The following is a 27061-nucleotide window of genomic DNA, read 5'->3' on the forward strand; positions in this document are numbered from 1 at the left end:
ACACACTTTGTTTGCTGTTGTTGACCAATAAATGTTTATTAGACCTTAGTTTCCAGAACTTTCAAATTGTATACGAAGTAACTGTAGCAAAAGTGCAAACATTTAAAGTTTTTTTTTTTTCCAGAAAAAACTTTTCAGATATCTCGAGTTTCCCAGCAGCCTGGAAAACTGATAAAAAGTTATTCATAAAAGATTATTATGACTCGATGAGGAAATGTCTACCTGAACTCATTTCTAGTAAAGGCCAGCACACATTAGACTGGAAACATACCCAAATATCAAATGATAGTGGCATCATTTACTCCAGGAAGTCTGAAGAATGAGGAACTGCTAATTCAGACTGAGCAGACCTTAAAAAAAGCTCTTTTATTACAGTTACTGTCTGCTGTAGCAAACTCTCTAGCAAAACATCAGCACATCAGAGACATCTCAAACTTGTTTTATTACATCTTAAATAACAGTACATTTTAATATAGTATCTATGTTGCATCCAGCTTTCTGTGGTACACCAACAGACTGAACTTAAATACAAAAGGTGAGATAGGGAGTGCTGAGATCTACAGTTATTAATGAAGAGAGAAAATAAGGGGAATCCATTTTAATTGAACTGTAATTAATCTTTACTGGTGGCAGCACACACAAATACATCACAATTATTGTACATTATCGCAGAGAAAGAAAAAAACAAACCATAATAATAATAATAAAAAAAGTCACAACTATTAAAGAAAGTGCATCTGTTTATAGTGGAAAAAGAACAGAAGACTGCCATGTCAGATGCAATTTAAAAACGTTTAAAGAAAAGACAGAATTTCTCGCGATTCTCAGATCGAACATTTTGATTTAGAAAACTCGCGGCTTTTCGAGCGTCTCGAACGGGACTTTTCGCAACTGTCATTTAATTTGGGAAAATTTCAGGAGGCATGGCCATGATTTACAGGTCGTCTGCAGGAAATATGTGTCGTATCTCCTTCGTGATTTCTCACATTGGTGCATAGCTTCGCCAGTAAAAGTAAAGGATGTATGCACAGCATGTCTTAAACATCTGGAATCAACAATTTCATATCGGTTTCGCCGTCCCGGTGGAGGTAAGTGGGCCTAAAGACATCAGCTCCTGTTTAAGCAAATTCTACAGCATGCGACTACGTTAATTCATGGCAGATGAAATAAAACACTTAACTTAAAAAAAAAAAAAAAATTCAGAATTATCATTATTTTCAGACACTGATTTGTACAACATTTCATTCACATAGTAGTAACTGTATTTCCAAGCACAGACAGGGCTATCTGTTCTCTCTCTGGAACTGGGCTAAAAAGAAAGAAAAAGGTTTCATTTTTCTAAACACCCATCCCGACACCACTGGAAAAAAAACAAAAAAAAAAAACTAAACATTCCCCACCCGACCTCCCTAACACCCGCCAACCAAAACAATCCCAAAATTCGGACTTGAAGCCAAAAGCTCAAAAGGAACGTATAAACGTAAAACCAGAAGATAAGCTAAGGGGTTAGTTTGAACCGTTTTAAATCCAATGAAAGAGAGGATTGTATTTTTTTTTTTTTTCGGTAAGTTTTTTCTTTTTTTACTTTTTTTTGTGCATTTTCTACATTAAAATTAGCATTCAATGTGATTAACAGCATGTGCTTGGTTAGTTAACGCTTAAAACGTTAGTCAAGTTTCTTATTGTGCAAACAAAGCTGTGACGAGACTGGAAAGAAACATTAGCTAGGATATAATGCTGCATTCGCGTGCAAGTCGGATACCCATATTTACAACAGCCATTCGTAGATAAATGAAGCGAGTACCTCGTACTCAGAAATGGCAAAGTATTTCAAAGAGATATGGCATTTTCTTTTTTTCTTTAATGACAAAGGACCAGGATGCACACTGAAAGTTAACTAATGCACAGATCAGGATTACATTTTGTAGAAAGCTAAGGCTGTTCTTATTAGCCGGTGATCGGCAATAACCCAGCGATGTTAACAATCGGAACAGATCAGAGGTGAATGTTGTTTGGGGGACGCCCAAAATGTGAATATTAAGCTTTCACAAGAGGGCGCGTGAACTTTACCTCTCGCTCGAGGCAAGCTCATGAAAACTACACAACCTCTAGAGCAACCTAGTGCACACGAAAAGAACAAATAAAACAAAACACATGATTGGCATGGTCAAAAAAGCTGCTCTTCCATCCTGGTCTAGTTTCAGCATTTTACATGACTCTTCTTGTTTTCACATGGTTTTATAACAGGATTAAAAGTTTTACTAATCTGAAACATATCATCTAAACAGATAAAACAGGCGGGAAAAAGATCTAGAAGATGGACTATCAGATAAAAGGAACAAAAGAAGAAGAAGAAAAAATAAGAGTTAAATAATTTGTACAATTACACTCCAACATTTGCTTTCTAGACACATGATACACAAGCGTGGGATGATAGTGTTTTGTGTTTTCTCTTACAGGGTGACACAGAATGGTCCGAGAGGGAATGCAAGTTATTCATTTAATACCACAGGAATTCTTCTTGTTTTTTTTTTCTTTTTCTTTTTTAAGCTGGGTGATAAAACAAATTGTGCTCTTCTTGGTGTAGGAAAGGCATTGTATTCCCTTAGAAGTTTTATTTCTTTTCATGGTGGTGTCAGTCAGTTTTAGAAGGTGTTTTGTTGTTGACGATGTTGTGAAATTTAACATTCTAAAGTTGGAATGGTCTTCCAGTCAACTTTGGAGTTCAAATGATATCTGCGGACAGATAAAAAGAGATGAAAACGATAAAGCAGATATTCAGAGAATTACTTATTTAGATCAGACAACTTCATATAAACTTGCATGATAAATGCACAAATTACTATTATATTGCAAGAAGGTACACTGAAAAAACTAAACTCATTTAGGCATAAATGGTTGGAAAAATATATTTTTGAATTTAAATAATTAAAATGGCAAGGTTGAAAACTACTGAAGTATTTAGTATTTCTGCTTGTTCTTTGCAGTTTCCTTGTATTTGTAAAACTTTACTATCAATTCTTGAGGGAAAATTGTTTCAAAGTAAATCTGAAACTAAAATAATAACAATATAACATTATGATCGATTGACTGTTCATAATATAGCACTATATCAGCTATCACAGGTATATTCTCTAGAACTATAAAGTTGCAAAAGAGCTGGCCATTACAGGTCAGCCCTCTGATCTTTACTAAAGTCTAGCCAAAAATAGCAGGAGGTGACACGAGGATAGATTTACATGGCGGGTAAAACACACAAAGTATCTCTTGTTTGACATTAGGCTGTGCTGGAAGAGGCTGACTCTTACTGTGTCGGACATGTTGTATTGAAAGCACCTTCAGCGTTCAGTTCCAGATCTTGAGGAAGCTGTCCCAGGACCCTGTAGCCACTGCCATACCATCATCAGTTACACCCAGACAGCTTACTCGGTTGTCATGGCCGGCCAGCACACCTGAAAGAGTCCAAACCTCAGTAAATCACACAATGTTTTATTGAACATTTTATGCTTGACAAAAAAATACTATTTCAGTTTTTCCTACTTTCAAATGTTACATACCTTTTAAATGTAAAAGTGGCTGAGTGAAAAAAATTTCTACATAATTGTTTCTGTGTAAGGGAGAGGATGCCGAAAAGAGTTTTTGCAATAGTGATGAACTTAAAGTTTTGCTTTTACACGGTCAAAGTCTCAAATAAAACAGAATATTGTGGTACATTTTACAAGATCATACCATTCGGTTTAGTCTTCTCCAAAATGTCATGAATAATTAAATGTTACTTTCTTTACTTCTCTGTAATTACCTAAAATTTACTAGCAATTTCTGAGTGAAAATTGCACGTTAGTTTAAAAAAAAAAAAAAAAAGATCTAACCATGCAACTTATTGGAAACGTAATATTTAAGCCAAGTCTGTTAATAAACAAATCCCATTTTAAAGCCGTTACAATGTTCAACTAATGTTTTCAATCTTCAAATGAGCTGAAACGTGGCCAGCATTGTACTGTATGCATGCACTAATAACACTGGGAACAGAAAAGCTTTTTACTCAATTTAGTGCATACAACCCACTAAATAGCATTTCAACTCATTTGAAGACTTAAAAAGTAATATTTCAACATTATAAAGGCTTTAAAATGTGCATTTTTTCTCAACAGACCTCTTACTCTGTGCAGGTTGCTGTATGCAAAAGAGACAAACATGTGGCATGTTATAATGCAAGCACTGAACCATATGTAAAACAACAGCACTGTGTGTGTGTCGTATGGTTGGTTGGTTTGTTTGCTTTCAGGGCAGTCACTAGAGCACTATTAGTAGCATATGTTTGCAGCCATCTGTGTGTGCGTGCGTGTGTGTGTATCTCACCAGCGCGGTCAGCCTTGAGGGCATCCCACACGTTGCAGTTGAAGTCATCGTAGCCGGCGAGCAACAGGCGGCCGCTCTTCGAGAAGGCCACGGAGGTTATGCCGCAGATGATGTTGTCGTGAGAGTAGACCATGAGCTCCTGGTCAGCGCGCAGGTCAAAGAGCCGGCAGGTGGCATCGTCAGAGCCAGTCGCAAACGCGTTTCCATTGGGGAAGAACTGTGGGGGGAATATGGGCTCTTTCAATACTTCTAGAAATTACATACACTATAGCGCATATTTAAAAAAAAAATGCCTAATTAAGTTTTAATCTATACTGTTGCTAATCAGAATTAGGTAGGAATACTCACACAGATGGCGTTGATGTCCGACTCGTGGCCAGTGAAGGTCTGTCTGCACATGCCCTCACGGACGTCCCAGAGTTTGGCGGAGGCATCGCAGGCTCCTGACACGAACAGCCTGGTGTCTGGAGCCAGGGACAGACTCATCACATCACCGGTGTGACCTGCGAACGTGGTCGTCTGCTGACCGGTCTCTATGTCCCAGAGAGCACTGCGGGACAGATCACAACATTCAGATGCTTCAAAACACAGACACATAACTGAGAAATCAAAACGCCTTAAGAAGTGAACTGCAACATTTCTCAGAGATGCAAATAAGAGCTGGAAAATATGATCATGTCAACATTTATAACAACAATAATAAAATATCTAAATTAAATACTGCTTATTCTTGTATCGCTTATTACATTTTTTATAGTACATTTTTACAGGAAGTTTCAATGGATAAAACAAAGCAACAATGTATTTTCAAATGTAATAATTTTAGATAATATTAGTTATTCACACAAATTAAGATCCATTTTTCTTAAGCACAAGGTGGCAGGTAAATTGTCTTGAAAAATAAAAAAGTGGGGAGAAATTATTTTTTGTCTTCCCCATAATGTTGTAGAAATGGTTCAAAAGATGTAATTTCCTGAAAGTTGATTTTATAGAAGGGCCATTTTTTATAGGAAAATACAGACATAATATAACAAATACGAAGCATATGACATTTTAATTAATATTTTTTTTAAATGCATAATCTGCTTCCTGACTGAAAAAATACAAATATTCCTCTAGGCATTGACAGCATAATCTGGTCCTAACTTCAGATGTAAGCTTTAGTATCGGAGATGTCCAAGCGTTGGGTCGCTGGGACGCAGTTCCTCACACTCACCAGGTGGTGTCGCCAGAACTTGTCACAATCTGGTTGTCATCAAGGAAGCGGCAGCAAGAGAGGTATCCTGAAGAGGGGAGGAAGTTTAATACATGATTCCAAACCAATATTTCTTCACAAAATCTTAAGAAATCTATTACACTTAAAATCGAAGTAATCTGTGAATGAACAATGTGTCATTGTGTGGAGGATTATTTACACTTGCTGTATTACTTACAGCTAATGTCATTAAACAGATACCACAAAGCAGCAAAACATTTAAATTAATATAAAATGTATTTTCCTATTTTTCTCTTGATTTAGTGGTCAAATATGACCTGGACATTACCTCATCCACACATCAACTGAACAGAATGAGAGTGCATTACGTAATCGCTGATGCTGCCATTAAAGTCGATCAGATGAGATACATTAAAGAGGGTGCAGAAAACCCCAGTGCAGTTTCATGCTGTAATAACAGGTTTGCAAAACACAGACCCTTGTGTATATTCACAAGAGCCAAGATCCGAGAGAGAGAGTGTGTGTGTGTGTGTGTGTGTTTGTGTCTGTGAAGGACACGTCCTGTACCTGTGTGTCCGGCCAGCTCACGGCTGACGCGCACGTTCCCCTCGCGAGTCTTGAGGCTGTAGATGGAGCAGATGTTGTCTAAGCCTCCACAAGCAACGTAATTCCCTGAAGGAGCGTAGGCACAGGTCATCACCCAGGAGGAGCGCAGAGGAATGGCGTGGACCTGAAACACAACACATGAATGCTCAGGAAAAGACAGAGCACAGGAACTAATAAAAATCTGTAGCAGAAACAATTTAAAATAGCTGATCATCAGAGGGTCTCTATCGGTTCCTGTTAGGGCAAAACATGTCCATGCAAAGATCAGGAACTTGCTTGCAACTTTTTTTGAGCATTTGAGATTTTAGTCATTCCCTTCCTGCAACATCCTCACAACTAGTTACTAGGTTTAACAATTGTTGTTTTGCTTTTTTATTTTCCCAAGTAATAGTGATGCTTGGTCTGAATTAATTCAAGAAAATAAACAGGAGTTCACTGAACAAATATATATTTCCATTTTTTTTTTTTTTATGTGGTTGATTATTAAGATGAATGTATGGTCATATTTTTAAGATGTATAATGCACATTTAAAAAAAAAAAACCCAAAAAAAACAAAAACAAAAAAAAGTTAACAAAACCATTATAATAAGAATTAGAAAATGTGTGGTTTCTGTGGTTTGACTGATTTAAATAAGAATTTTACTCAAATGAAAAAAAAAATGAAAAAAAAAAAAAAGGCCATAAAAAGGTAAAAATTAATTCCACCCCAGAAAAGAGGTGCAACTTGCTAAAACTCATCCTGTGCTAGTGAAATGTTTTATATGAAATCAAAATTCAAGAAAAGAATGACAGATATAATACCTTATTTGTGGTATAACTGTCCCAAATAATGAGTTTTCCATCCTGGGAGGCACTGACGAGCAGCCTGCACAGAAAACAAGACCACAGGTGAGCGAGTGCGGTTTACACAACTACAATCAGGAGGATTGTCTCCCAGAACAAATCTCAAACTATTCCCAGCACCATTCGGCACAAAAATGGTATGGATTTTTCTTGGCTGTGGCTATAATAGTAACAACATGCTTAGTCATAACACCTACATATAACCATCGCTCACCACCTACACAAACACAATAAAAGAACATGATTCAATTCAATAGGGATAGCATGCAGTGGCCACCACATGAGCCATGAACCTGTCCACCTCCACAGTGTAAGGGAAACCCCTCGGTGTATCTCACCCTGATGTAGAAGGATGTTTTCAAAGGGCTTAAAAATAAGGTCATGCCATCATGCAAATAAGGTGATGGAGCTGTTCTGTACCTGGAATCGGTGCCCCAGTGCATGGCGTAGATTTTAGCCAGATGTCCTCGCAGTGTTCTTCTTGTGCGCATCTGGATTCGGCCAACAGGGTCGATGTTGGCTGTGATCTGAAAACAAGTATGCAAATTTAAAAAAAAACATATACACAGATGGCATCAATTATAGAGATTAATCCATTGATTTAAATAACTGTTACTTAAATTGACATATTTAAACAGAAAATTTGAATAAAACTGTTTCTTACCTGTGATAGTGTAGCATCTGCACAAGCTTTCCTTGCATCCTAGGAAAATAAAGAAAAGGAGAAAAGTTTAGATGCTGTGGAACGAGGCATTATTTCATGATTATGGAATATACAAAACATTTAATGTTTAGTATATAATAACCATGCAGTAGTCCCCATCAAGCTAGCTTGTAAACTCATGGATCTCGGCCTGAATTCTTCACTCTGCAACTGGATTCTTGATTTCCTCACTGGTAAACCTCAAGTGGTGAAAGTAGGCCAGTTCTCCTCCAACTCCATCACCCTGAACGTCTGCTCTACTCTCTCTACACACATGACTGCGTGTCTTACCACAGATCCACATCTATTATCAAATTTGCTGATGATACTGAGGATCTGGGCCTCATTTCCAACAATAATGAGACCGCATACCTGGATGAGTTAGAGAAACTCACATCATGGTGCCAGGACAATTGTCTCTCTATGAATGTTATTAAAACTAAATATCTGATTGTGAAATTAAGAAGATACAGAAGCTGCCCTATTCTCCTCTTATGATCTTCAGGACCCCTGTGGAAAGGATGAGCAGCTTGAAGTACCTTGGTGTAAACATCTCTGAGGACCTGACTTGGACATCACACATTCAAACTCAAGTTAATAAAGCCAGGCAAAGACTGTACCATCTGCAACAAGATGAGAAAATTCAGGGTTTTGCCAGCAATCCTGAAAACTTTCTATTCAGGGGCTATAGAAAGTGTATTGACTCAGTGTATCTCAGTGTGGTATGGGAACCACTCCAGTCAAGAATGCAAAGCCCTGCAGAGAGTTGTGTGCTTAGCTGAGCGCATCTCAGGGTCTGCTTTCCCCTCTCTACAGGACATCTACCTCAAACACTGCAAAAGCAGAGCTGTTCAAATCATTAAGGTATCCAACCACCCTGGTAACTGTCTTTTCACTTTGCTGCCATCTGGTAAGCGCTTCCATAGCATGATGGCAAAAAAAACAGCCCCTTTCACACTTCAATTCTGGAAAATACACGGGTAATGTATCCCAGCAATTGTTCCTGGGTTGCTAGATTCCCCTTTCACACTGACAGTGATTTCACAGAATATGTGCATGCGTTCACACACATCCCCCGTAAAGGTCCCGAGTCGAAAACGCTAGGCAATTTAACGTTCCTTTAAACTAGCAAATGATCTCAGCTTCAGCGTGGATAGTGAGGAACTACCTGATCTCCGCTTCATTACAGTTTGCACATATTGTTTCATTGTGAACGTTGATCTGCCTTCAAAATACTTGTCTGTTTTGTTTTTGATTGCGTTCACACAGAAAGCGATCAGGCAATTTCTGTTTTTATTTACTTTTTTTTCCTCTATTGCTGCTATGTAAAGACGCTGTACAACCTGTTTGCACATTCTTCTCTTGTACACTCCTGTATATTCTTTAATTATTGCACTGTCCATGAAGTGGACCTGACGTACATTTCACTGCTGGTCATATGCTCTCCATATAACCATGTATGTGACGAATAAAAATCTGGAATCAAACAGAGTAATCTAACTGGTAGCATTATTGACCTGTTATGGTTAATTTAATCATTGATTTGATTGATTAGGGCTAAAAGGTCAAAGATTTTATACAAATGTGGCCCTGGACCCTGAGGGTGCAATCTAAATATTTAGAAAAATCACCTTTGGATTTGTCCAAATTAATTTCTTAATGCATATTACTAAACAAAAATTAAGTTTTAATATATTTACGGTAGGAAATGTACAAAACATCTTCACAGAACATCTTTGCTTAATATTCTAATGATTTTTTGCATACAAGTAAAAGCAATAATTTTGACTCACACAATGTATTTTGGCTATTGCTACAAATATACCCCAGCGACTTATGACTGGTTTTGCGCTCCAGGGTCACAAATGAGGATATTTCAGAACATAAGAACTGAGAATTGGTAAAATTATCTCAGGCCGACATAAAATGTAAAGCGGCTTCATGGAGGAAGTATCGGGTGTAAATGTTTTCTGGAACTCAGTGAGGAATAAGAACAGAACAGTTACAGTAAATGTTTTTCCTGCATAGTGTAGAATTATGTAAATAACCGCCCTCTGTATTTAAATGTCTTTTGTTTAAGCAAATACGTCTGGGTAACAAGAGACTACCGAGTAAACCGGGTTGAAAAAAAATAAAAAAAATAAAAACAAACACGCACATACTTCATAGGACTTAATAGCTTGATTGGAAATATGTCTAGTTTTAATACAACTGATATTTTAAATATAGCAGACATGTCAAAATCTCAATTAATATGAACGCAAACTTTTTTTTTCTTTCTGGTGGTTGAAATTTAACACAGCAACAACCGGAGGCTACACTTACTCTTTTAAACCTGGAGTTTTAAAGTGGCCCTATTATGGATTTTTTTAAATTACCTTTCATGCAATGTGTAACACAGCTCCAAGTGAATGAAAAAATAATGCAAAGTTTTAAATCTAAAAGTGCAATGTATAAAGTTAGTGTCTTTCAAAAGAAATATTGACTCATGAAAACGACTCATTAAAAAAAAAAAAAATCTTAAGCTGTTTGAAGTTCACGTCAACATGAAACATTAGCATATTTATGCCCGCCCACTTGCATGGGAAACCTTGAACCTCCCCTTCCTCAAACACCTTAGCATATTCCTGTGGAGAAGATGCTGTGCTCTGCACTGTGAGGGTAAATTCTTTTATAAATGCCGAAATATTATATATATATATATATATATTAGGGGTGTAACGGTTCACAAAATTCACGGTTCGGTTCGATACGATACACTGATGTCACGGTTCGGTTCGGTTCGGTTCGATACGTTTTAGATACAGCAAAATGTAAAAACATCTCAACTTTTCAGAATGCCGCAAGCGCACCGCGGGTCATGTGACAAGAACCAACCAATCAGCTTCATCCTTTCCCGTAACAACGTTGAGAGCTCAGCCAAGATGAAGGAACAGCTGATCATAGTTGTATATGGATTGCAATTTTGAAATAAATTCAGTAGCAGAGCTACTGCAAGCGATTTTTAGAGCTGCAAATCCATTTATCCTTCGCTGAAATTTCCGTGTCTCATGGAGAGAGCACGTCATTGTTGCTTAGCAAAGACAGACGCCTCATGAGCGCTTCTGCCCGAGCGCTTTGGAAAGGAGGAGAAAGACGCGCTTAGCGTTTTCCATGCGTTTTTAGGCACGATATGTGAACGGCCCCTAAGGCGCTCGCTCACTCAGCACGCGCTGAAGGCTCGTTGCAAAATGTCTAATGCATTTAACAGACCAGAAATATAAGATCCTAAAATAACCAACAGGTCTGGTGTTTGGGTTGGATTCCCTGTAAGCTATAGTGTCTAAATGCTGCAGGGATAGTTTGCTGCGTGCATGTTTCTCCTTTTTTTCGTCTTTTCCCAGATAGTACTGACGCATATATCCCAGATATTCCCGCTGTTTTTTTTTTTTTTTTTTTTTTTTGTAATCCCGCTGGTGTACCCTGTCATGTTGCAGATGCGACATACCGTTGTTTTTTTTATCCACCACTCTCTTGCCATCACCATTATAGCTTAAAGGGAATCCAAAGTGCACCCAAACACCAGACCTGTTGGTTATTGGAGGATCTTCTCATTTCTAGTCTGTTAAACGCATTGGCTATTTTGCAACGAGCCTTCAGCGTGTACTGAGTGAGCGAGCGCCTGCTGAGTAGCCTAACATAAACATATAAGATGGTGTTTTTTTCTTCTTCGGGAGTGTCAGGGGCGTTGCCTGTTACGTTGTTTGGGTTATTGGGCTACCTTGTTGAACGCATATCATTATATTTCTTTCTCTCTCTTTTTTTTTTTTTTCAAATATAATTAATTACTCCAACGAACCGTTCGGTATACATAATGCGTACCGCGTACCGAACCGAAAGCGTCGTACCGAACGGTTCAATACGAATACGCGTATCGTTACACCCCTAATATATATATATTATATATATTCATTTCTCCTCCAACTTCAAAATCATCCCACATCAATGCAGAAGCACAGACCCAGAGTTTACAAAGTGAACGTGCAAAGAGGGTCAAACACCTTTTACCCCCCCAAAAAATAAAAATAGTAGGTAAAATAACGATGTAGGAAAAAAAATGTTCAGAGTTTTAAGAAATACCCTGTCTTGAACAGTTGTAAACAGACAGAGTACGCCATGTGCCTCGCAGAGCTAGACAAGATGAGCATTTGTGGTGAAAAAATTAATAAAATACTATATAAATATGTTAGATTGGAAAACTAATCCATATGAACCAAGCGGTTTAGTTCAAATTTTCTGAATTGAATCGATCGCTTGTTACGGTCGGAAAGATATAATTTAGGCTTTTACTCGCTCTGACAGCATTCTGTCATCAAAAATATCTTAATTTGTGTTCCGAAGATGAACGAAGGTCTTATGGGTGTGGAACGAAATGAGTGAGTAATTAATGACATAATTTTCATTTTAGGGTGAACTAACCCTTTAATAGGATAATTTACCCAATAATGATAATTCTGTCATCATTTACTCACTCTCAGGTTGTTCCGACCTGTATGAATTTCTTTCTTCGACTGAACATGAAAGATGATACTTTGAAGAATGTTGGTAACCAAACAGTTGCTGGCCATCGTTGACTCCCATAATATGAAATAAATAAATAAATAATATATATTATATATATATATATATATATATATATATATATATATATATATATATATATATATATATATATATATATATATATATATATATAGTGCAAATCTATGGAGACCAGGTACAGTTTGGTTACCAATTTTTTTTTTCAAAATATCTTTTGTTTTCAGCAGAAGTCAGATGTACAGGTTTGGAACAACTAGAGGGTAAGTAAATTAGAATTTTCATTTTTGGGTGAACTACCCAACTTAAAATGCTGTATAATGCAGTTGTGTATGATATCAGAAAGGTCCTCACTCTGATCTGGTTCTTCAGCTGCTCGGCCTCCTGGCGTAACTGGTCCAGTTCACTCATTTTCCTCTTCTAAAGCTCAGCCTCACTCCTACTGCCGGGACACGTTCTGATCTACAGCAGAGAAAAAGAAAGAAAAGACATTTAGGCTATGAATCAAATGTTATCCCCCTTCAAATGACAGACAAATTTGGCCATCTTGAGACCAAGTTTGAATTTGAATGTGCATATTCACAGTTTTAAAACAAGTAAACTGGTCTCAGCATCAGATATAGAAACAACCATATTGTTTGCACTAACATTGCACACTAGCTGCATCTACAAGAGGAATAATCTTTGCATTTACCATGTCATGTACATTTGTAACATTTGTTAATGGATCGCTAGTAGAGTGTTTATCAATACACAAGGCTGTAAATTCAAGATCCCACCCCGCAGCATTACCTACTGAAAGCAACCAAAGAACCATTTCCTCTTGTGGTGAAATGAGTTGTTGCTCCTTAATGAAAAATGCAGAAGTACAAAAACAACAACAGCAAGGAATGAGCGAGCTGTGATTCTGTCCTTTCATTATGTAAATAACCAGCAATGGAAAAAAAAACAAACACAATATCCTAAATTAGAGCTCGAAAAAAAACGGACTAAAATTTAATTTGGCACATTATGGAAATAAAATGCCAAAAAAAAAAAAAACAAGCAGTATATTTAAATGACGATGCAGGGCAGAACTCTATTTTTTCTATTGGGAATTGATTGGATGAAAACTGGGCACTACATCGAACAATGGGGTCATGTGGTTGAAGGGAGGGGCTGAAAAAAATAATAAAAAAATGAGCTTGATTAAATCAGCTAAAAACAAAACAAAAGGACAGTTGTTTCAAATGCGGAGCAAGTTATTTCCTTTTAATGTCATTTCAATGTCCATAGTAAGCAACTATTCTTTGTCTGGTTTCCAGGCTGAAATGCTGATTCCACGCAGCAATTCCTTTATAAAAATAAACCGACACACTCTGAAACCCTTAAAGCCTGTCCATTTTAGGGATATGCCGGTATCCAATTTTCATGTTGACAGTATACGGTATTGTAACGGTATAAGTAGTCATAATTACAGTATCACAGGTTTGATATTTTTTCTTATAACAAAAATAACTGAACATTTAAATACAATAAATTAAATACATATATTATACACACAGTTGCAACTTTAAATTTTAACGCGTTATTAAATATCGGAACACCTAATGAATGTTCAGAAGAATTTATAATTGGCAGTTTGTGTTAACTAATGAATGAACTAATTTTAATTAATGAAGACCTATTGTAAAGTTTGAACGTACAATAAAAATGTAAAACACTTTCAAACAATAACTAGAGCATGCAGTAGTCCAGATTAAAATGAAAATAAAGCCTATTAAGTCTAATTATTTAACTATTTTACGCCTTGATGAACACCATAGCAAATCCACAAATTTAAATGGCCATTTAAATATGTTTTAGAAAGTAGTGAAGCTTCTTTATTTATGGGGTTTCCAGAGTAAAGGCTGCATTTTCTGCAGTTTAACGCCATCTGATGTCCGAGAGTGAATGTCTCTCACGAGTTCCCCATGTGCTTCTCATGCGTGCTTGTTTACATCAGAGTGGCACACTTGTCTTAAGCAGCACACGGGGTGTGATGCATTTTGACCAGTTGATGTGAACTATTCCCAAAAATGCATTCCAAATTCGGAATAATTTGTCATACACAATTATTCACGGTATTTTGAAGTGTCCACAATAACAATATCGTGAATATTCATTGCCGTGATATATCACATTACAGAATACCGGCACATGTATAGTCCAATTTAATCTTAAATTTAGAGCAAACACTTGACTGACGAACAGCAAGTCCTTCTAGACCAGCTCTCATCCTATTAGCGTTCCTAGCCCACAGCAGTGTTTTCACACCTCTCTCTCCACAGTGTCATCGACATAATCCTAGGACACGCTTGATTCAGCTCCTTAAGGCAAATCCAGTTAAGACACACCGGGGACACTGATTGGAAGAGCAGCACCTATCCTGCTGACCCAAATTCTTCATGCGCTCAGACAAACGGCTGATGAAGGCAGATGTGTTACTGGGCCATCAGAGTGTATACATCTAACGCTGGAGAAAGGCAGCTAAAGATGGGATTAATTTTAAAGGAACGTGAAGTGCAAGGAAAGGATCTGCATGCTGTAGGAGATGCAATGATGAACAAACGTTTCAAATTCACACTAGGAGTGAAACGGTTCATCTTTTTCACAGTTCGGTTTGTTTCACGGCTTTAGAGTCAAGGTTTCGGTACAGTTCAGTATGTGCTATGTTTATGGAAAAACTATAAAAAATCTTCTCACTGCGCATGCAAGCTCGCATCATTTGGCACTTAAATGTTTAAACTGACAAAGCTTAAATGAGTTTAGTTTAAACATATCAACGTGTGTGTTCAGGTCTCACCTGTGCGCTATCAGCACCCGGGTGATGACTAAATTTCTTTCAGTGACTGTTCCATCCCTGATTGACACATGTACAACTGTGGCACATTCATGGTCATGTGCACTGCAATGGGCTGTTACTCCACAGATATAGTAAGGAAGATTTGGTTGAGCAGACAAGACCAAGTTGCATTTATGGTCTATTCAAATACAAAATATTACTGATTAGTAGGGCTGAATGATATATCGTTATCGTATCTATATCTAGATATGAACTTTCAAGATATTAATATTGAAAAAAGCAACGATATAGACGATATAGATTTCCCCTCTCCGCGCTCGCCCTGCATACAACTCTGGCAGTCACAACAAACATCAGTTTTACGAGTGCCCTTGACTGCAGCGCTAAAGCCAGTGCGCACACACTACCAGGGACGTAGGAACTATATTGTGAGAGGGGGGGGCCGCGTTTCCATGGTGACGCGTCATTGCTTGTCACGTGACACACTGCAGTAGCAACAGCGCTGAATGAATGATGATCTGCTTTTATATAATTTTTCTTCTTTTATTCAGAATATTCACAAATGTGTTAGTTAAGGCATGAAATATCTTATATTTCGATTGTCAAATACATGCAAGTGGAAGTATATTGTTGTTTAAACTCCTTTATAACGATCGCTTTAGTTGAGCTGTATGCGCGATGGGTGCCGCCGTGTTAGTTTGTGCCGCAGACGCAGTTCAGACAATCTGATCTGTTGGATTTACAACCTCTATGTTTACAACACGTGAAATCATCCACTTCTCCCGAAATACTTAAAAGTAAGTGGCTGGTGAACTGGGAATAGAATATGTAAACACTGAAGTTACTTACACAATGTGTATCTGATATGAATAAAACGTGTCGAATTATTATTACCTCTTCCATAGACATCAGTGTGTGTATTTTACAAACTCTAAATGTATTGTTTTTTAGTACTTATGTGAATTTATTTGTTTGAAAACTAAAATAAACAGTATTTGGTTGAAAACACTGAAAAGTTGCGACCTCTTCGTCTGGCGCGAATGATTTCAATGTAAAGACACGTTTACGTGCGTCTGGAGGTCTCGCGGCGCAGTAGACGAGTTATGAGTTATGAAAAGGACCATTGCAAGCTGACAGCGACCAGCTTTTGTGGTGGAAATTGGCAGTAATACCCCCACCTTGCGCAGCTGTACCTGAGTGTCCCAGGGACATCAGTGCGGTCGGAGCACGTCTTCTCAACAGCTGGAAATATAGTGAATAAAAAAACGCTCTGCTCTGGACTCCGAAAATGTTGATCGACTTGTTTTCCTGTCCAATGAATCTGTAATGGCCTTATTTTGCGCCTTTTTGCGCATTACAATATGCCTGCCTAGTGCCGGTTACGTTCAATAAAAAAAACACACATGGCCTGTTCTCAAGTCCATTTAAAGTTTCATTTTTTGAACAGTTTTTTTTTTTAAATGGATTGAATCATTATTACAAAATAATCTTGGAGATTTTTGAATTGCCTAAATCATAAATAAAGCCTGCAGTGATGTTTTTCTTTTGTTATGGCAGCCGTCCCCTCTGCATATATATTTTTGAGAATGTTGCACTCCTGTTGCCGTTTGTTATTCTTCACGAAAGTTCATGCCAATAAATAAGAAATATTGCTGACTTGTGCGTTTCCAGCGCTCTCTTTACGTTCGGCCGTTATTTGACGTTGAAAAAGGAAACCATTTTTTTTTTTTTTTTAGACATGGTAAATCGATTTTACAACCGATTCAATGAACACTTATGTCTTAAAAATCGAAAATGATTTTTTCACAAAAGTGACAGCACTAGCTCTGAGCGCGCCTGTCTCTGGCCGCCCCCCCAGCCCCCCATGTTCCAACGTCTATGCACACTGTACAGAGAAAGCGGATAAATTAGAAAGAAAGAAATGAGTGCGGGAGATAATGCGGCCGGTGGCAGTGCAGAATCTGACTTGGTGCCAAAACATAAATCATCTTCCATAATTTGGAAGTATTTTGGATTCAGAAAAGACGATGTAAACCAGAGTGACGTGTTGTGCAGGTCGTGCTTAGCAAAAGAACACGTGGTCATATCGTATCGATAGAGATATCTGGCATGAAAATTGAGATATGAAATTTTGTCCATATCGTTCAGCCCTACTGATTAGGGATGTTCATTTCGCTTGTTAACCAATTATTAACCGTTGACCAACAACATTATTTTAAAATTAAAATTGAATTAAAATAGAAAGGATAAGTCTGTAAACCATTAAAAATACTAAAATTTCCCACAGATTAATTTTACATGCACAAAAAGCAGCAAACAACAGAACATGAAGATTCACATGGTCTTCATATCACATCACCCACCTGCAATGCTTCTGAAAGCCGGAGAAAAACATAATAAATCAAGACTACTCACAACTACTCACACACATATATATGCGGTCGCTGTGATTTTGCCAAGTAAGACATGTTCCTGGATCAACATTATTGTCCAAAAAATTGGAATGTTATTCCAGGATCAACAAGGATGTTGATCCAGGAACATGTTGTACTTGGTGAAATCACACTCACCATACAAATACACATATGTGTATATCAGTCCCTCCAGAAAAACACAGATTTTTTTTGTGATTGTTGCGGGCAAAAATCCTTGATTTTGCGGCACATTTTCTGAAATTTTATGAAATTGCGTGAACTTGCAAAAACTGTTTTTTTTTCTCACTAGGCTACTACCTTAAATGTAAAGAGTAATTTCTTATTACTTCCTATGATAAGCGAGCATACTAAATCACAGAATATTTAAATTGCAATCTCTTACTGCAACGTAAATTATTTTACATACTACTAATATAATTACAACTAAGTTCTTGGTACTGTTCTGTAACAAAAAAGTGCAATCTTACAACTGTAAAGTTGCATCAACTTCCGAATGAAACAACAACAGTGTTAGTAGCCTAGAGAGAAGGGGGTGTTGGGGGAATCACCGTTTTTTCTCTATTTCATCAAACCGCAGTTTTCGCAAGTTCTCGCAATGTAATTTGGCTCCACTGTCATGTAAAAAATCGGGAAACTGCTTCGCGCTTATTTTTGTTGGCAAATAAGAATGATTTGCGCGCTTCAAGTTTCACCCAGGTTTCAATGCGGGGTTTGCAGATGATGTTCACGTAACGAAATTACGTCACTTCATAAGGTTCCCATGGCAATAGGGGGAAAATGGAGCTTTACTTGTGTGAAGTAAACGCAATTTTTTTTCAACTTTCTGCTAATATATATGTGAGTTTTTTGCAACGAAAATACAGAGATTATTTTGCCTTCTTAAAAATCGGCAATTTATGCGGCAAAAGATCGGCGTATTTGAAAAAATACAACCCCGCATAAATATGCGGCCTTTGGCTGATTATGCATTAAATCAGGCGATCGCATAATCGCGTTTTTCTGGAGGGACTGGTATATGTATGGTGAGCATGATTTCACCAAGTACAACATGTTACTGGATCAACATCCAGGATATTAGTGGTCAACCGATATGTTTTTTTTTTAATGAACAGCGCTTTCTTCCACCCTCAATACCCATGGCTGAAGCAAAGCACTGAACCACCAGTTGCTCCCCAGGCCGCTGGATATAGCTGCCCACTGCTCCAGGTGTGTGTTCATGATGTGTTCACTTCTCACTGCTGTGTGTGTGCACTTGGATGGGTTAAATGCAGAGAACCAATTCCAAGTATGGGTTACCATACTTGGCAAATGTCATGACTTTCACTTTCATAATTTGAAATCACAAGATTAAAGTTTAAAGCATTCAATTCACATGGACTGACTGTCCTGCAGACAACACGTGATCATGCTGGATAAAAATGCACACGTTACAAGATCTCACAGCTGGATTCGACTAAGTTTGTAAGGTTTGTGAAATGAAATGTTCATTAGTCATTCAAAGATTTGTTTAAATTATATAAATGCATATTTGATTGATGCTGAAGGCAAACAGGAAAGTATTATAATGTTTGTCTATTACTAATAGGCCTAATATTACAGCAACTCAACTTTCTGTATACATGAATTCCTTTGTTTAATCGTTCTGATTATTAGACAGACATTATCCGTATTAGACAGAACTGTTCACAATGATGACGAACAAGAGAGTTTTCAAGAGCTCTCAGCGCCGTCATATGCAGAGTTTAGGTTAATTTTTTTCATTGATTGCACCGACGCCACATGCACGCACACAGTTAAGCATTGCTACCTTGACAATGCAGCCTGTTACAGTTTGTCAAACATATGGGAAAAACACTTTAAACCCATAGCGTAATTTAACCATGCAGCAAACCTTTTTAAATATTTTGATAAATTACTGAAAAAAATAAATAAATTACTTTTTAAACTGCTTAACTGACTGTATTAATCGGTCAAAATTCTTATATTTATTTGAGTTGTTATACAAATGGGTGAATTGACTATTCTAGGCCAATATCAAAATTTGACAATTTGCAAAACAATTTGCACAAGCACAATATTCAAGCGTTCAAGATTCAAGCTTGAGCAAAGACTGTCCAGTAGAACAACAACACCTGGGAAGGGCTGATTGGAGAAAGGATGAAGAAATGACGATAATTACAAGATTTGGATCAGCTGTGGACAATAAGGCAATGATCAATACTTTTGAGTGATATTAGCACTACATAACAGAGAAGCCACACATATGCTCTTTACGCCCAGATATCTGTGGTTGAGCAATCTAAATGGAGCACTAAAAATTTGGTTGGATCCATTTCCTGTAATTGCCATTCCTCTCGTGCATTATGCCATGTCCTAATTGTGACATCAATGGTTCCCAGCTTGAAAAGTGAAAGTTGGCTGCGTGAATGAGCAAGATGGATACGCTAATCGAAGACTAGGGATTTTCATAGTGGAATCAGAATTTTCTAATCTTGCAGATATTCTACTGATCATCATGTTTTGGGGGCAAGGCAACAAATGAGACATTGCAATTTGCTAATCGCAAAGCCTGCGATGTGGACGCGATATTAGTCTGTTCTAGAGCATATGCATGACTGCAGCATTGAGTGACAGAGTTACTAACCAATAGAGTGAGCGCACCTCCTTTCTCCCCAATCAGCACTGCTCTACTCTAGCCAACTGTGTAAATGCTCATTTATAAAAAAATAAATAAATAAATACTGATAGCAGGAGAGAGACAGAGTGATATTATGGCGTCTACAGGGTCAGGTCAATAGTTAGGCAAATTAAAACTAAAGAAAAACGTTAAGTAACTTAAGCTTTGAAAAGACATACAATGAACAAAAAAGATAATTTACAAGAGCTGCATCACAATGCATATCAAGAGCATCTCTTATGTTCTGAAGCTGTTCCATAGTTCAATGTGAGGTAGAGATTAATATTGAAGTCATTAAATTCAAGTTCATATAAACTATCGCTGCGGATGTCCGTCATCCTCCATTCAGTTACAGCCAAAAACTATCTTCAAGAGCGCAGAGTAACTGAGGATTACAACTGTTCTAAGAAAAGGCTCATTAAACTAACGCACACATTTAATAGACTACATATCAATTTATCTTCCCTTTGTACAAGTGATGTCTGGTTCGTGAATGAATCGTTCGATTTAACCGGTTCTTCTTAGTGAACCAGTTAAACCAGTTCACCAAATAGGACTAGGGGTGCTCCGATCACAATCGTCTGATCGTTATGCGCATCTCGTCAGTAAAGCAGGTTCTCTAATCAGTGGTAAATTCCACCAGGTGCTTCACATAGAGCAGCTGTTACTACATAGAGCCGTTGAACATCTGAAGTGCATTCTAATTTCAAACTTACATCGCAGTCTGTTCATTATTAAAATAAAGTACAGTCAACCAAACATTTAAAAAGTTACAATGATCAGTTTAAATACACCGTATACCGGTCCACTCTGCTGTTATGCCAAGGACGTTTTTGCTCATGTGAAGAGGATGATTTGTTCCGTCTAGTTTACATTAAATATATATATATATATATTATAGTTTAACATTCAGATACACTGCGAATATGGAAACATTTGGATATGTGCAGAACGAGAGGTGAGCAATAACCTCCAAATACATCTCGTCAAACCTGCGCTCGCTCGTCCTCGTATGGATCGGATCATTTTTCGGATCAGCAAAAAAAAGGCCAAGACAAATAAACATACGTTTTGTCTTTTTTTTATTAACATTAAATTATTAAATTAAAATATATGAAATAAACTGGCATAATATCTTCTTTATAACATAATACCCCGACTTCTCATCTCTCAGTCTGCTGTGATGAAGTAAGCAGTTATCGTCACATAGCTCTCAATCCCCTGAGCACAACAGGGGATGCTTGGGATAGTTCATCCACAACTTTTTTCTTCTCCTGTTCATAAAGATCTGGCACATTCTTTTCACTTGTTTCCTTCATCATTATATCTGACAGGAAAGCCTAAATGCGCGGTGCGTTTAAGCTCCTCCGCTCCGCATTACCACTGAGTGTGGACTGAACATGCGCAACTTTTTTTTTTTTTTCATAATTCAATCCACGGGTCACGTGTGTGCCGAACCGAAGATATTGATCCGAACGGATCACGGATCAATGATGATCCGTTGCACCACTACTATAGTGTCATTTGAAAACACTGCGTTTTAAAATACATGAAAAACGAGCACCATGAAACCATTTAAAGAGGCGCATTCAGAGGTCTCCTTGACGGGAAACGGTCAACAAAGTAAAATAATCTTAAACGGATGGCGCACTCTCTTCGTTTTATCAAATGATCATAATCACATTTATTCATTTCAGCATTCTATTCAGACTAAAACCCCTTTATCTCGTGTGAGAAAGCTTTTTTTCCAAGTGGCTTTTGCACATAATAATAATAATACTGCTGCAGACGCATTTTGCAGAATTAAGGTTATCACTTGATCGTTAAACGACGATTGATCATGGAAATTATCAAATGTTGACATCCCTAAATACAAATGAGTTGGATGGAAAACTGATTATTGTCTGCATCAAACCATGCTTCCGGACAAATGTTATTCACCGTTCTGGACAGCTCCAGGACAGCGGTCTCTCGGAGCGCGGTGCTGTCTGTGAGCGGGTTGGAGTAACGGAGCACTCAATCACGCTGCAGGGTTTGTGAGAGCTGCCAACTTCTCCACCCCATTTACAGAGTGAAATTCTCTGACTACCCTTATTTCCCAGGTCTGTTGTTGAATCTTCCAAAAGTTTTGGCTTGGGGTGCTTCACATGCAGTGGCAGCAGCAGCACTTTCCACCGCGCCAATAACACGGGGCTGCCCGCCGACGTGCCTGACTTTAAATCGGTGCTACTAAACACAGATATCGGCCGATGCCAATATATTAAAAAATGACAAACATCGGCCCAATATATCGGCCGACCGATATATCACGCATCAAATCGTTGACTATTCAGGGTCACCCCTAGAAAGAATTAAGCGTCACATGTAGGGTTTCTTGCATGATCAAACGATTAAAGAACATTTGGGAAGTTACACGCATAGCAAACATATCTCAAAAACTGATAAAGAAAGGCAGAAGATAATAAAACACACAACTCAAAATGACTATGGATATGGTCTAACAGAGAAGATATTTAAAAAGTATGTTGATGATGACAAGCACATTGCAAGTAACTTCCTGCTACTTGCTTAGAAATTCCTGAGATACCAGATTCACTGTCACATGGCCAAGACCTTTAAAAATTCCTTGAAGTTTCCGGTTACTCTGAATTTCTTACCTTGCGTGGCTTGCACAAGGCTCCTTGTGTTTGACAGCCAGAAAATGTTTCTCTTGGTGAACATCTTATCCTTTCCAATATACTTGCTTCTTCCTGATAGGCTGACCTCTTAAATGGGCCTGCATCAAGACAATACGCCTAAGTCCTCTAATCTTGCTGATCAAAATGACATGGTTACAAAAGGTAAGTCCCTTATCTCACATTCAGTACAGCACAACTACTCAACCCAACATGAATACTATGAGAGAGGCACCAATATGTCAAGTTTGTTGGATATGGATTGCGATTACTGTTTTTTTTTTGGTCAATACCCGTAATAATATCCAATCCATATTAAAAATAGATATCTTTTTTTTATGCATATAAATGTGATTTCCCCAAATCACTGCTTGATTTGGGGAATAAGAAAATTAATATTATTGCCATTTAATATCAATCCAAACCCTGCCAATATATGTGAAAAAATAAAATAAACTTGAATATTTCAAAACACCGATATTAAAATCTTACAATATTGACCTAATCATGCTATTGCAGATCACCTTTAAAAAGTCAAACAAAATAAACAGACCATTTATTACCCATTTATAACATTTTTTTCCATTGAAAACAAGCAATGGAAAAAAACCTGGATATAACAGGCTTACAATATGACGCTGATCATTTAAAAAGGAAGATAACAAATATTGGCTGATACTGATATTGTCATCAATATACACAAACATGATGTAGTTACAAACCCACACCAGGAGCAGGGTTCACCTCTTATTGTCTGCTGGAATTAAACTTCATTATGGAAAAATACTGAATATTCTGTGTCAAAGAGCAGAGTATAAGATAGCACAAAGCAAAGTCGAATGCAGTAAGGCATCAACATGTGTGCTAGCAGAGCTCAATCTCACCCTCTCAACAAACACTTGATCAGAGTCAGCTGACTGCAGGACAAAAAGAGAGCTGTAAGAAATGGCCTAAAGGTGCCACAGACTGCGTATTTGCAGGTCACTTTAGGGCAAATCTTTCTTAGATCCTTTTAGAAAACATTTATTTCACAAAAACCTTTGTAAATGATCCAAACACTCTAAAAATGTTTTACATGGTAACGCACATCGCCACTGATCTCCGAACAGAACTTTATTCTGTCAACATAAATTACTCCAACTGTTGGAGGATGATTCAGATTTTATTAGGCATTAACAGAAGTAAAATAAAATGCATATTGCTAAAGCTGGATCACAGGAAAGACAGTAACCAGCACTATCACTATTCAAGCCTGTAATCCTAAAAGCTAAAATCCATGTACAGTAAATCTGTAATCCCTCTCAGTGTCACTCACGGAAAAACAGCTGTCCGGAGCTGGGCTTGCAGTCGAAGAATTTGTGAGACTGTTAAAAGAGCATTCTGAAATTAACCAATCACTGAACTTTATTATAGATTAAAGTGTCTGCTAAATGCATAAATGTTTTATTACAGAAAAGACCAAATTAAGTTGTTTCAGGCCATGTCACATGAAACACCATGAAAACTAGAAAAATGCTTCAGACCAGAATTAGGAGAAAGAAATAGAATTTCTATTAACAAATCTCAACACCTGAATGACAAATGGGTGTCAACATGAAATTTTAAAAAGGATATTCAGAAACTCCATTATCTGAACAGAAGTCAATTTTACCATCACAACCTTCCATTTCTCAGCTTCTGAGGCACCCAATGGGAATCAAACTCATGCTTTTAGGTTACCCACAATTACAAAAATAAATCAGTGTGTATTCAATTAAAAATTGTTCTGCAAACAATGTAGATCACACACAACTCAATCAGAAGGACTTCCAACATGCAAATGCATATGGATTACAAGTAATGCGTTAGTAAATTAAAAAGGAACATTGAATATGATAAATACAACAAATGAATATCAACTTAAGGGAATCAACTCGGAAGGACAAAAAGCAGGATGTTTGCGTGGCTTCCACAACTACAAATTCAATATTTGCAGTGCATCACCATTTTACTTTCGTTTTAAATGAATAAACCTTACAAATTCGCATTGCTTAAACACCACAGGCTATCGTGAGCGTTATGTGCAATTTAATATAGAAATCTACAAATAAAACACCAGCAGAAATCCAGAGCACTGAATAGCACAAGTTAGAAACAAAAAAAAGTGTTTCATTTCTGTACAATTACGTCACAACACACTCGAAATAATACTCGATACGCGATTATTTCACAATTCATTTCGAGTATGATGACAGGCGCGCAGCTGTAGTGCACTAGTCGCGTAAAGATCTAAAAATGCATCAACTTTTGCATCGGGATATTTACCAGGGCTCATTTCTAAAACAAATCGCCGTGTTTACAGCGGAATGGTGCGTTTCCTCGCCGGTTCAGCGGGTTAAATGAACGGCATGCTGATGTGAGTGCGGAGAGGGAAGCCGGAGAGAGACGGCGGACGCCATCTTGTTCTTGGGCCCCACATTGAAGAATTCATTGATTCCGTTTATTTATTCATGAACGGTGTTCGTTTATCTAAATGCCAGCGAAGAGAAAGGCAAACTCGATCGGTAACGTTAGGGGGATAAAAGAGGGCGCAGTAACACATTTATCCCATAGCCTATATTCCCCCGACCAATCCCTTAATAGTGACCTCAATACTGAGCTACTCGCCCGTTCTTAAAATATTCCAACAGCGATAATAAAAGCCATCAGGCTCCATTCATTTCGCGTATCTGAAGAACCGCAGCGCTTTTCCTGCATTATTTTGATAAATGTTGTCCGGAATCACCGGAGAAAACACATTTAACATGTATTAAACATCCCCAAAAGGGAGGATCGTAGTGGATCATCACTGAGATGTCGGGAGGGAAGGCGGTGTACATTTGTATCTGGCCTTTTAAATAGAGAATTAGGAATAGTTAAGGAAATCCAATTATGTTGTTTAAAGTCTTGTTAAAAAGCAGCAGCGCAAACTTAATGCAATAAAGACTAACACTTACACACCAAGTCGCTTAAATGCACACCGGGATTCATGTGAAGCCATTTGGACGTAAGTTTAATATATAACGTTACATATAACTCGCACACACTAGAATTGCGGTAGGAGACTTTAATACACAATTGGGTGAAGAAATAAATGACCATAATTTTTATTTACCGACTGCAATTCAATCAATATTCACATCTAGTACAAGGCAATGTCTCAACCAGCATTTGGTGAGCAGAAATCCTCGATTCTGTAACACAGAGGAAGGCCTAACGTTAGCTGGCTCGAAAAGCCGAATATTTTGCCAACAGAAGCTCCTGTAATTAGCCAGTTAGCTTACAGATCAGCCTCTCAACCAAAACCTTCATCACCCTTGCTCAACATTCAATACTTTTAAATTAACCCTTAGCACCACACGACCGAGTTCGCACAATCCTTGATCGGTTTAATTTCTGAGGTAACTTAACGCCGTTTTTAGATGCTAGCAAGCGGGCTCGCCCAAAACGGCCTCCAGTGAAATCGGCCGACTCCATTCACGCTTTAATAACGATTTGAGCGATTAAATGCACGAAAAATCCACATTGGAAAAACATACACGTATATAACTGTTTAAAAGAACCGTTGTTGGTCAATTTGCCTGGTATTGTTGTCCATGTAAATCGGTCGGCTAGCCGCTACCTGCGCCTCACCCCACCCCCCTTCATTCTCTATGGTGACCAGCTTTTTATTCAACATATTCTTCCGTTTTAAACGAAACCACCAATTCCACACACTTTGAAATAAGCATATAGTGTTCCATACCTGTTCTCAGTCGTAAAAGGCCTTTGTTTATATGGCATTGACCGAAAAATGCGATGGTGTAGCTGTCAAATCCACGCATCAACGAACTAGACGAGCTAGCTCGCTAACTAGCAGCGGGAGAAGTACCGAGTCCACTTCCACAGCGACAAAACTCGCTCCAGCGGGCGGGAAATGAGCCTGTTTGAGGGGGGGATCTCAACTGCGATGAAAAACTGCTGTCATAAATGTCCGATTGCAGACGTTGGTCAACGAATTAGTCCGTCGGTGGCCACTTCCCGTTGCCTTCCTTGAAGGAGCACTTCTCTCCAGTTTAGTTCACCTCTCATCCGGCCATCAGACGGAGATGGGCGCGGTGACCCTGCAGTCTGCTTTGGGAAACCC

General features: G+C 37.9%; 1 protein-coding gene across 3 annotated transcripts; it reads right to left on the reverse strand.

Annotated features, from left to right (window-relative positions):
* Positions 1–423: 423 nt before the first annotated feature.
* Positions 424–27061, reverse strand: LOC128015992 (guanine nucleotide-binding protein G(I)/G(S)/G(T) subunit beta-1). Of its 3 annotated transcripts, none has more exons than XM_052600276.1 (11): positions 26681–27061; positions 12661–12768; positions 7690–7728; positions 7446–7552; positions 6984–7047; positions 6143–6305; positions 5576–5642; positions 4708–4909; positions 4360–4576; positions 3309–3452; positions 424–2736 (listed from the first exon to the last, which is right to left on the reverse strand). In XM_052600276.1, the coding sequence occupies exons 2-10, from the start codon at positions 12715–12717 to the stop codon at positions 3346–3348; spliced, it is 1023 nt and encodes a 340-aa protein (XP_052456236.1). In that variant the 5' UTR covers positions 12718–12768; positions 26681–27061; the 3' UTR covers positions 424–2736; positions 3309–3345. The 3 variants fall into 3 exon arrangements, with proteins under 3 accessions (XP_052456236.1, XP_052456237.1, XP_052456238.1); XM_052600277.1 differs by having other exon boundaries at positions 3337–3452; positions 26681–27049; XM_052600278.1 differs by lacking the exon at positions 26681–27061 and adding an exon at positions 22900–22941.

This window comes from Carassius gibelio, chromosome A6 (genome assembly GCF_023724105.1).
Source record: "Carassius gibelio isolate Cgi1373 ecotype wild population from Czech Republic chromosome A6, carGib1.2-hapl.c, whole genome shotgun sequence".
Taxonomy (NCBI): Eukaryota; Metazoa; Chordata; class Actinopteri; order Cypriniformes; family Cyprinidae; genus Carassius; species Carassius gibelio.